The sequence below is a fragment of the Macadamia integrifolia genome, unplaced genomic scaffold (genome assembly GCF_013358625.1).
Source record: "Macadamia integrifolia cultivar HAES 741 unplaced genomic scaffold, SCU_Mint_v3 scaffold155, whole genome shotgun sequence".
NCBI lineage: Eukaryota > Viridiplantae > Streptophyta > Magnoliopsida > Proteales > Proteaceae > Macadamia > Macadamia integrifolia.
Window position 1 is genome coordinate 91,202 of NW_024868256.1, and position 11,567 is coordinate 102,768.

The window sequence follows — 11,567 nt, forward strand, 5'->3', positions numbered from 1 at the left end:
AAAAAAAAAAAAAAAAGAGAGAAAAAGGATCATATAAAAACACAACATACTAAACCACCAAATGCTTTCATCATACAAAATTCAATGCAAGTGGGAAGCCCACAAAAATCGGTCTCTTTTACTTGCACACTGAAACTAGTCTCAAATGGCAATATCATAATCAGACCCCCTTTGAAGCATAAACGCCACAAGTACACATGGCGGTCCTATGAATCATTCCCAGTAGCTCTTAAATTAAAATGGAGCAGCAAGAATAAGTGCATCACAATGCATTTCTCATGCACATCAGAACTCATGTGCAAGGCTGGAACTTTTTCAGGTTCTTTTTAGTTGAGATTGAACATCAATTATAGACAGTTCATCAAACTGTGGAATCCTTGCCCCCGATTTCTCATGCACATCAGAACTCATGTTCATTCTGTTTTTTGGTTGGTGTAGTGTATCTCCAGATACCAGCTAAGACACTACCAAAAATTGAGTGGCAAACACTGGATACTGCACACGGTACTGCAGTGAGGGGGTTTCCGAAATGCTGACCAGCAAGAACTACCCCAAGAACCGAATTCTGAGAACAGATGCAGTGAAAAGTCATGGACTTATTATACTAAAAGAGAATGCTTATGGTCCATAAGAAATTCAGTTACTAACCTGCATGCCAACCTCGATGGAGATGGTGCGTGACGATGATATGTCGAGCCCAAGCACCCTGGAAAGTGCATATCCAAAGAAAAAGCCGGATGCATGAAGAAGACAAGTAGCAAGCACCACTTGCTTACCGGACATAAGGATAGAAGATGCATTTTGAGCAATTGCATTGCCGCATAGAACAGCTACAGTTAACACAGCAAGAGGTGGCATCAAGGGTGAAACCACCTTGACCAATTTTTTGCAATACTGGTTCAAGATAGCACCAACCAATACAGGGAGAAGCACAACCTGCATTATTTCACTCACTCAGACATATAGACCAGGAAACAGCTTAAACACAAGAGGAAGCTAACTAACTACCACAATTACCTGCATTGTAGAGATAACAAGTCCAGCGGCATCTACAGCAACAAATTGCCCTGCAAGTTTGGCAGTGAGGAAAGGAGTCATCACCTGCAATTGAGGAAGCATATTTTCAGACCATAGATGGGAACTGAGCTCATTCAGAAGAGAGTATATATGGTGTAATCCAATACCACAGCAGACAGGGTACTTGCAGCTGTCATCAAAACTGAGAGGGCCACATTTCCACTGGAAAACATCAAAGGTATTAGGACAAATTACAGCTCAATGAAGAAAGGAAATGGCTGTATTTCACATCATGCATACCGTCCTATGTAGGTGACAATATTGCTTGCTGTCCCTGAGCCAAACGACAAGTAAGAAGCATAAGATGGATAAATAGGAACATAAGAAACAAATGTGCACAAGAATACCAACCTCCTGGGCAGCAGCCCACCAATATCAACCCAGCTGCATAATAGGAAGGCAGCCTTAAGAGCTTGCTCACAAAGAATCCTGATAATGGCATTATCTGTCACCAGTCATCCAACTTATTCAGAAGCATATAAGCAGGGGAGTTGGGGGGGAAGGGGGATGGGAGCCACTGAATCCAAACAATGCAAGCGCCATTTGATGCTGATGTGGCACTCAGGCTAAGCTTTAACCATCAGTTAAGGAGACAAAAAAACCGCAGGTAATGAATTCAGCCTACACTAATTGTAAAGCTCATAAATTTGAGATTCTCCTATGGACTCGAACAGGTTTGAAGAGCATACATAAGTTTTTATCATGTGAATCTAGCTTCCATTGTGCATGACTTGAAACAAGCAAGAAGAAAAGATAATGGAACAAATTGGAAACAAGCACACCAGAATAATGAATTTAACATGGTTGGGCCTTATTGCCAATCCCCATAGGATGAGCAATCCGCCTTCACTAAATGGGAGAAAATATGCAACTGGAAACAAGATCTTTCACTCCCTCCCTTACCAAATAATGGATAAAAAACAAGCCCTCACAACCATACCGTATTGTTTCTCTCATAACAGTAAAGACACTCTATCTTTCTTAACCTCTCTCTTTGGAATAAGGCCTACTTATAGTGTTACAGGGGGGAGAAACCATTACTTTCTTGCAAAAAAGGACCAAATCTTTTGGGTTTAAACCAAATCCAATGGTTGAGATTACACGACATCTATGTGTGAAAAAAGCCAACTCATGTCCATCAGGTACGCATACTCTACCTGTGCATTAGTCTTACTAGTTCTAAAGCCATCAGGTTTGGTTAAGATTCAAAGCTTAAATTATTTCTTGAGAAACAAACAAGTAAGGATTTCTCCCCTAGAAAGTTCATAAATAGACCTTACTGTGATGAGTGAAAGATAGATATGGTGCATTCATTGCTGTGCGAGATATCATCAGGGCCCTTCAAGAATCTGGGCTGGGCTGGGCTGGGCAGAATCATTAGGGAATCGAAACCTAGTAATGCAGCCTGCTGATCAGATTTCTAGTTCATAAATAAACCTTACAGTGAAGAGTGAAAGAAAGATATGATGCATTCGTTGCTATGCAAGAGAAAAAGCAGGAGGGGCACAGTTATAAAAGATCTTCCATGTTTTCTCTGTCTTTTGGAGCTCTTATACCATTTACAAATTCTCCTTTTTTTTTTTAACTGAAGAAAGTTGATCATCCCATGGAGTCAACCGGGGCAAACCAACTTAATTTGTTATTGTATTTGCTTGTTTTCTTTGCTCCATTATTGCTTTTCTCATTGTTTTGTTTTGAGAAACCCTTTAGATGCAACAGAAACATTATGCAGTTCCAATCTCTTGTGACGGTGTTTGTCTATGTTGCCTTTGAAAGTCTCATTTAGAGCAATCACAATGCTCGGGGATATCTTCTCACAGTTGACTCCAATAAACCTTTTTAAGACACTCCCAAGTGAACACCCCCCCCCCTCTGTTTCTCTCTGAAAGATCAAAGGGCCAACATCCCTTAAAGGCATGGACAACCCTTAGCGTTGACTAAGTGAAGGCAGAAAGAGGAGTGGACATCATTTAAAATTGGTAGAATGAAGATTAATTCAGTGGTAGCCTGAACCAGGAGTATCCAGTGGGAGATCAGCTGGTGACAGGATCAACCGCTTATCCTAAAAGCTCGAGTCGTTTATAAGAGCAACCGCAATGTATATCAACACAGGGAACAAGGACAAATTTAAAGAGACTGTACACGAATTTGAGTAATATCTAATATATATAAGATCTTCCACAGCCTTATTTCAGTCTCTTTCCTTTAACGAACTTCAGCCCGAACAAACTTCTGCAATATCTCATATAAATAAATAAGATCATCAGAAAACGGTGAACTTCCACAATATCTCATATAAACAATGAACATCCCTAACAAAGTTCCACAATATCACAAAAATATAAGATCATCAGAATACTCCACAGAATTACCATTCAACTCTATTCTAGGTTAATAATATTGGCATACTCCATACTCTATCGTATGTTTTGTACTCGGATCCTTACGAGAGCAACTTCCCTCCACTGAATTTTCTGGTCATTCAGAAAACCTGTCTTGGCCCAATATAATATTAGTGAGGATGTCATTATTCTTTGACTCTCAAACCATTCAATTCAGTATAAAAAAGAGCAACCCAGTGCACGAGGCTCCCGCTACTGCAGGGTATGGGAGGGGCAAATGTATGCATCCCTACCCCTTGCTTCGCAAGAGAGGCTGTTTCCAAGTTTCGAACCTGTGACCAACATGTTGCAATAGTGCAACTCAACAGTTATTCCACCCACATCACATTGTTAAGTTGACTGACATAGAAGATGGAGATAATATTTGACTAGGGGCTTTCTAGACCTTGTTTTGGTCTTTAAGAACCAGATCTGGAATCAGAATATGGTAGCTGAAAGATGGTCCATAACCTCAAAAGAAGGAATAATGGCTGAAAATGAACTCCATTAGAGTATCAAGGCGAGCCATAGAAGATTCCCACCTGCACCCCATTAGAAACCTAGTGTAGGAAGCAAAAAAGAAACCTAGATGGAGAAGACCTAATAAAAGAAAGGACATTCATATTCTAAAAAGGAAAGAAGATATAGCTCTAATGCTTTCGAATCCATCCAAAGAAGAACATGTTTTAGTGCTGCTCTATAAGTTACACGATAAAATTTCTACAGGAAACTTCTAAATCAATATAATCAGGATTGCACTGGAATCACTCACTGATCTCAAGAAAATATGTTATATGCTTTGTTAGAGAAATAGAAGTTAAAGAAGGCTTCGCTACATATGGAAAGTTGTCAAAGAAATCTCCCATGCCTAGCTGAATTCAACCACAGACTCATGTCAGAGATATAGTATGACAGGAAATATGCTTTAGAAGCTTGCAAGGAGTAATTTAATTAACTGTACTGATGGTACTTAAAGCTTAGATTTATGGTATAATTGCATAAAAGAGCACTAAGATGCCAGAGAAATATGGCAATAAATGTATAATCATTAGAACATAATATGATCATGAGCGATGCCATACTGAGAGATTGAAAATTGGAAGATATTGCGAGATGATAAGATCAACGAGCAATACAATTCTGAGAATGAATATGTAATGAGAGGGTGAAGCTGCAACAACATGGTCATGGCATGATGTTGAAGCAAGAGCAGCGGTTAGAAGTGTATGAGAATCAAAATCAACATTAAGGAGATTTTAACTAGAAGCATGGGAAAAGGCTACCAAGAGGATGACATCAATGCTATAATCTAGTCTTCAATAACCCAACTTAATGGGGTCTGCTACATTGAACCAAACAAAACAAAATAGAGAAAGACCAAAAAGAAAGAGGGGGAAGGAAGAGGAGTGTGACTTCAAGGCATTCTCTCTCTCTCTCTCTCTCTCTAACCTATTGATTGACTGGCCCCTTGTGGACCGTACGTGCTTACATCTGTTGTTGTTGTACTCCATGTATACTCTTCAGTTTCCATTCGAGCAATAAAGTGCTCTGTTATCTACCCAGAAAGAAGATTCTATCTGTGCTAATTTGTAATGATGTATCTTTTGCAATGCACTGATGAGAAGATTGAATAGCAGTGATTCGGTTTCTCTTTCTGACATATGCCAAAGGTTTTGTAATCATACCAAAAAGAGAGTTATTCAGTCACCTCCCAATCTCAATTTTTAAACAAATAAGCTTACTATTCAATGAACATGGAAACGCAAAAACCAGAAATTACAGCCATTTACCTTACTGTAGCTCAATATCAATGAAAGCCTATGCTAACCATTTTATAGTAACTAAAAACCATCATAAGTTCATAAAAGAAAGAAAAATCTCGACCCAAATAGAGAATCTATGGAAGCAAGTCAATGAAGGAAGCAAGCAAAGAAAATGAAAAGATGGGTTAAGGTAGGGAGGCTCGAACCGACCGAGTATTGAAGAACGAAGCCGGCGAGCAATTCTTTAGGCATCGCCAATGCGCCACGGAGATCGTCAAAAGTAAGAGTCATGCCCATACCGAGCATGGTGATGGTAATGCCGAGAATAGTCCACTTGGGTTGAACCCAATTGAAGGAACTGGGCTTGAGGAGACCCAGAAGGCATCCCAATGCCACCCACACTGGAAATGCCGTCGATAACACTTCTCCCACCAATTCAATCCATCCTCGAAAGCCCCGATTGCCGCCAGCATCACCATCGACGACGGCGGCGGTTGAATTAGACGAGTGAAGAGGAGAGAATGAAGGGGTTGTTACCTTTCTTGATCCTGAGATGAATCTACTTGTCGGGAAGCAAGTGAAGTCTCTTGGTGGTATCTCAGAGGTTAATTTGAGCATAAATGACGGATAGCAATGAAGAGAACGAGAGTGGAAGATCCGAGTAAAGGAGGGTTTCGAAAGGGAGGAAATAGGCAACAGCTTAATAATGCTTCTGGGTTTATTTCTGATGGAGTTGTAATTATTTGGGTCAAGCGTTACAACGCTGCTCCTTCCCAAAAGATGCGAGTGCGAAATTTGCTGCATCTTCGACCTCTGCTCCTCCCTTCGAGAATTTACTGGGATCTTGGCTGGTCACTCTCTGTAACCACTGCCCATAGTCACTCTACTAGTACTAAGTCTGCAATGAATCACGTTTGTTGGTGACAACATATTTATATTATTTATATTTGGAGAGAGGAAAAAAAAAAATAAGGTAATTTACAGCGCCACCATCCAATAATACCTATATTATAAGAACATCGTCTCCCTTTTCCCTTAAGTGAAGAGTTGAAATAACTATTATACCCTCTTGACTAACACAATTCAATCGTTTTAATTCCAAGGAAATCTTCATAGTCCAGGGGAAAGAACTGCAACTCCTCTGCAAGCGAAGATTTCTTCTAGTTCTGAAACCATCCTTTCTTATCGCCTAATCATTAATCTATTCACTTTTTGTTTCTTTACTACCAAGAAGTTCCGTGCGTCTTCTCCTAACCTATAAATGACAGAAAGTAGGGACCAAGAACAAGCTTCGAGGTCACCAAATCATGGAGAGAACTTTCACAAATCTCAATCGATAATGTAGTCTATACAGATGCGTCTTAACTTAGATCAGTCCAACGAAGAAATAGAATTCGTTATTCATTTATTGTGATTTAAGCTTCCGTTCGTGGAAAATGGAATCGAAAAATTCAATGGAGTAGGTTTTATTGCTGGTTTGGTTGGATTTTCCTGGAAGGATCTGAGCTGTTTCTTTTGGTTTTTGTTTCTGTAGACTTTGAAGAATTTTTTTTGAGATTTCGGTTTCTTTTGTTGACCTTGATCTCTTAGAACTGCTTTAAAAGGAATTTAGAGTTTTGAGTTGGGAAATTTATTATGAATTGATTAGTTGGAATCAATTTATCTGAATCTCTGTTTTTATTATTGTTGATATGCGATGGTAATGGAAATGTTCTCTGAAACTAGAATTCTAGGGATGGTGATATGAGGAAGTTATGGATGAACTTCTGCATCATTGATTACACGATCAGCAAGGAACTACTGAGAATACATTGACTCCAGTTGGTTCGGCTGCATCTGAGAATGTTATTGTGGTAAGATCTGAAGCGTCTGCAAGTGTCAGTGCAGAACAAGAAGCTTCAAAAGCTGAGATCAATGAATTGGATACAATTAAGGTATCTGCGGAAGAAGGGAAAGTCAGTGTTCCAAAACAAGAGGGACATACTTCCGTCAACCATCGCAATTACTCCAAGGAGAAGCGCTCTATCTATCTCTCCTTTCATAAGAACCACCAGCGCAGGCTCTACACTAACAACGGCGACCAAGACTGGGATCCCTGGATTTATGTGGCTTTCCAACATCGATCCACGTTCAAAAATCTGGCCATGGATCCGAAGAAGAAGAAGAAGGAAATCGAGGACGACCTTCATCACCTTCAAGAACAGCAAGGACTACTACCCCGGCAATGGCTGCGAGCATAAGGGCATTTTGGACTAGTGTTGAAGGTTAAGATAGGTTGATAGGGATGGGGATGGGGATGGGGATGGGGATGGGGATGGGGAGTTGTTAGATGGGTATTTTAGGTACATCAGATTTAATAAAGGCATTTTGGTATTTAAAAAAAAGTATATATATATATATATATATATATATAGTAGCTGACATCAGCATATAAGGTATATTCCGTAACAGTGACTGACAGCAGGAGGTCTGAGTCTAATTTGGTGAAAGAGAAAGGGTGTTTCTATAATACTAACATTCTCCAAGGGATGACACTATAAATTACCCAAAAATATATGATATTTAAATTAGGTGGAGAGATTCTTTAACTGCAGATTAAAAAACTTATAGTGATATTGACCATTGCACCTTCCCCATTGCACCTTGTCGACCCAAAGGCTAGTGAAGCTCAAATATCGTTGGGTCCAAGTCCTCAAACTACTCACCACAAGCCCTTTGCACACAAACACGGCCTCTGTGGGACAAGGCGACGTTGTTAGAGTAGGCCACTGCAACCCCTGTTTCTCGGACTGGTGCGGAGTGAAATTGAAGCCCTTAAAGGAGCTGGCCTAGTAGGAGCAGGTGTGGGATTGTCCGATGGTAGGGATATGGGAGCGATTCAGATCCTCTATTATTCTTTATCATATTATTCTTGTGTTATTCTAGGTGCAGAAGATGACACATGGCATGGCTAAGGTGGACGGTTAAGATGAGGAGAGAGAAGGATTGAGTTCTTTCTAGTTTGTTTTCTCATGAACCGACCAAGAGAATCGTTGGACCGAATCGGTTCTCTCTGAACCGAGCAAGACTTAGGGTTAAGTTACATATTGGGGATTCATAAGTGAATCCTCCTCACGACTTGTCTGTATAGCCGCAATCCCATCTAAGGGTGTTAATCGGTTCAGCTTTGGTTTAAACGGTGTGGATCGGTTCGATTCACGTTTATTTGACTAAAATCATAACCGCACCATTTACTAAACGGTTCCACTTTCTGAAACCATGACCGTTTAGTAAACGGTTTCGGTTTCCATGGTTTCTAAACGGTGTCGATTTCACGGTTTTAAATGGTTTCGATTTTGGTTTATTCCATAAGGTTTATAAAACGGTTCACAATCGGTTTGTTATAACTTGCAACCATCTCTAAACTGAAGATCATAAGCTAATCAAAAAATAATTGACAACCACAAATAAGAGATTCTATATTAACGATGGTATGTCTTAATTTGATAATCTAGTATTATTTCTTTGCATGGTCATTCTCAAACATTTAGAACTAATATCATACAACATCCAAATCCAGCCTTCTACAGCATAAAATATTAAAATGACAAGTGGTTCAGTCAAAACATCACATCTATGATAACATAATAACATAGTAACATATATGGATTATAAGTTTATGATCTAAAGCCTAAACTTGAACTGAATTGCAATAAATCATACCAAAACAGGATGGGCACTTAATTTAATTATTAATTGTTATACGGATTACTGCCCCTTCTTTATTTATTTGTTATACGGATTAATCGGATAAGTTTAAATTGTTTTAAACGGTTCGATTTAAACGGTTTCAATTCAATTTGAAAGCAACGGGTTCTGCGGTTAAAATCGACCAGACCCGTTTAGCTAATCGGCCTGAAACTTGAAACCATAACCGCACCATTTACTAAATGGTTTTACGATTTTGGTGTAAACGGATCGATTCGATTTCAATAAACGGTTTCGATTACAAATTCACATCCTTAATCCCATCTCTCTCTCTCTCTCTCTCTCTCTCTCTCTCTGTTTCTCTTTCTCTCGCTCGCTCTCTATTACTTTTGCAAATGACTACGTTCAGACTCTCTCTTTCTCTGTTCTCCTGAGGCTGATTTGGAGAGAGAAAAGCAAGCACCATTTCCCTGGCCCCTTCCCCCTTTAATCTTTCCCAAAACGCTTCCCCGTTTCATTTTTTGTTTCTATCTTCCAAATTTCCCTCCACAGCCCACACAAAGGGTCTGAAGTAGAGATTTTCAGTAAGAAGCATAATGGGAATTTACTCAGTTTCCAAGTTGCTGTCCTTTTCCTTCTTGGTTTTGTTTCTGGGTTTGGTCCAGTGTAGTGTGACTTACAATCGGAAGGCTATTATCATTCATGGGCAGAGGAAAATCCTAATCTCCGGCTCCATACACTACTCGAGGAGCATTCCTGAAGTACTACTTCTATCCTTCTTCTCTCTTCATTTCGTTTGAGTTTTTTCTTGTTCCTTCTTCACTACAAATTGTAGAGACATTTTTTTCTTCTTCTAGGAATTCTTTTTTCCGTACAAATGTATAGTCTTTTCCTCTTACTAAATCTAGGTTTATTTCTTTTTTCTAGCCATATCTTGTTGTTCGAGGGAAAATGGTTTTGGTGTAGATGTGGGGAGATCTTGTGCAGAAAGCTAAAGGAGGAGGGTTGGATGTTTTACTAGCAAGTTTTTTTGTGCAGGTAAGGAGTCTTTAGCTCAAATGGTAGAGCACCTGGGGTAATGCCCAGGTTATGGTGGTTGGAATCCACAAAGACTCTGGTTCTTGTGTACCATTTGTGGGAGATGGGTTTTATGTTGATTCTTGTGTACCATTTGTAGAAAATGTTTCTTTCTCTTATCCACTTTCTGCATTCTATGCTCTGTTTTTTTATGTTTCTGAATAAAAATGTTTATGTTGCTCGAAGAATAGTTCTTTGTAGGGCTTGTAGTTCTTAGCCACTGGAATGAAGGATCAAATTAGTTCTTTGTATGGCTTTTCTTATGTAAGTATTGTAAATGATAAGATTGAACCCAGATATTCAGAACTCGAATGGATCCAGATCCTCTTTACCTCTCACCTTCACAGGTGGTTTTCCCTTCCAACACTTGCAGCTGATTGAACATTTTATGAAACTTCCAGTTGTTAAAATTACATTTAAGAGAAGGCATAAATGTTCTGTTTGGACCCTTTTTCTGAACATAGTTGACAACTATAGCATCTTTATCTTTCTCTATTTCAAAAATTTCGGGAGAAACATCTCCTGATGGAATATTGAGGACCATTGATCATTCTACATTTCCCCAAATCGCTTCAACAGAACACACTCTCCAAATCGGATCAGCTCAATGATATAGCACCCGAGAAAACGAAGGGAGGAAGAGATGAGAGATCAAGTTTCGTGCAAGGTCGCTGAGGAAAAATAATTTGTGGACTAAGGGTTTTTTCCTTAAATCGTTCCTCTTCAAGCTTCAACTGTTCTTTCCTCTCTCCAAATTAAGTTCAGGAGAATAGAGAGAGAAAGTTTGAACGTAGTCGTTTGCAAGAGTAACAGAGAGCGAGAGAGAGAGAGAGAGAGAGAGAGAGTAACAGAGAGAGAGAGAAGGAGATGGGATTGTGGCTATACAGAGTAAGTCGGGAGAAGGATTCACTTAGGGGGTGTTTGGTTCGGTAAATCAAATGGTGTATGTATCGGATATGAATGTCAGCCTTTTGATAGACATTCTTCTGAATTATGTTTCTTTCCAAAAAATCGTTTGATTGCCTTGAGGCTAGTACATGTTTCTCGAGGGATATTGGCTTCCGTAGAGAACTTCTTTCCACTTTCTCCTTTTATACTAGGTGGTAAAAATGTTGCTCAAATATGAATTTAAGTGTTGAGGTAAACTCAGATTTGGAACACATCCTTTGTAATATGGTCATTCATAGGAAGTAGGATGTTCACTTATGAGGGTCATCCTAGTGGAACCAAACAACTCCAAAAATTAAGAATTATCATTCTAAAGAATGTCATTCTAAAGATTTACCGAACCAAACACCCCTATGAATCCCCAATGTGTAACCTAACCCTAAGTCTTGCTCGGTTCAGAGAGAATCGGTTCGATCCAACGGTTCTCTTGGTCGGTTCATAAGAAAGCAAACTAAGAAGAATTCAATCCTTCTCTCTCCTCATCTTAGCCGTCCACCTCAGCCATGCTATGTGTCATCTTTCCCACCTAGAATAATACAAGAATAACATAATTAGGAGTAACAAAGGATCTGGATCCCTTCGCCAACAGTAATTTTATCATAGGCGACCCATCCTTAAAAAAAAAAAAAAAAAA

The 11,567-nt window shown here is 39.4% G+C and overlaps 1 protein-coding gene and 1 long non-coding RNA gene across 2 annotated transcripts; one reads left to right on the top strand and one right to left on the bottom strand.

The window, feature by feature from the left end:
* Nucleotides 1-29: 29 nt before the first annotated feature.
* LOC122064191 (probable sodium/metabolite cotransporter BASS1, chloroplastic) lies at nt 30-6,138 on the bottom strand. The gene is made up of 7 exons (XM_042627910.1): nt 5,432-6,138; nt 1,429-1,522; nt 1,318-1,351; nt 1,185-1,239; nt 1,018-1,101; nt 649-936; nt 30-565 (listed from the first exon to the last, which is right to left on the bottom strand). The coding sequence occupies exons 1-7, from the start codon at nt 6,023-6,025 to the stop codon at nt 401-403; spliced, it is 1,314 nt and encodes a 437-aa protein (XP_042483844.1). The 5' UTR covers nt 6,026-6,138; the 3' UTR covers nt 30-400.
* A 3,169-nt stretch (nt 6,139-9,307) lies between these two features.
* Nucleotides 9,308-10,228, top strand: LOC122064175. The gene is made up of 2 exons (XR_006135613.1): nt 9,308-9,669; nt 9,836-10,228. It is a non-coding gene; the product is annotated as an uncharacterized LOC122064175 (long non-coding RNA).
* The last annotated feature ends 1,339 nt before the right edge of the window (nt 10,229-11,567 follow it).

What these genes read in the sequence shown, in the direction of transcription:
- LOC122064191 (XM_042627910.1), bottom strand. Translation starts at nt 6,025, where the DNA reads ATGCAGCAAATTTCGCACTCGCATCTTTTGGGAAGGAGCAGCGTTGTA. An exon ending in CAAGTACCCTGTCTGCTGTG is followed by an intron (nt 1,102 to 1,184) that starts GTATTGGATTAC and finishes CCTCAATTGCAG; the next exon opens with GTGATGACTCCTTTCCTCAC. An exon ending in CCATCGAGGTTGGCATGCAG is followed by an intron (nt 566 to 648) that starts GTTAGTAACTGA and finishes ATCTGTTCTCAG; the next exon opens with AATTCGGTTCTTGGGGTAGT.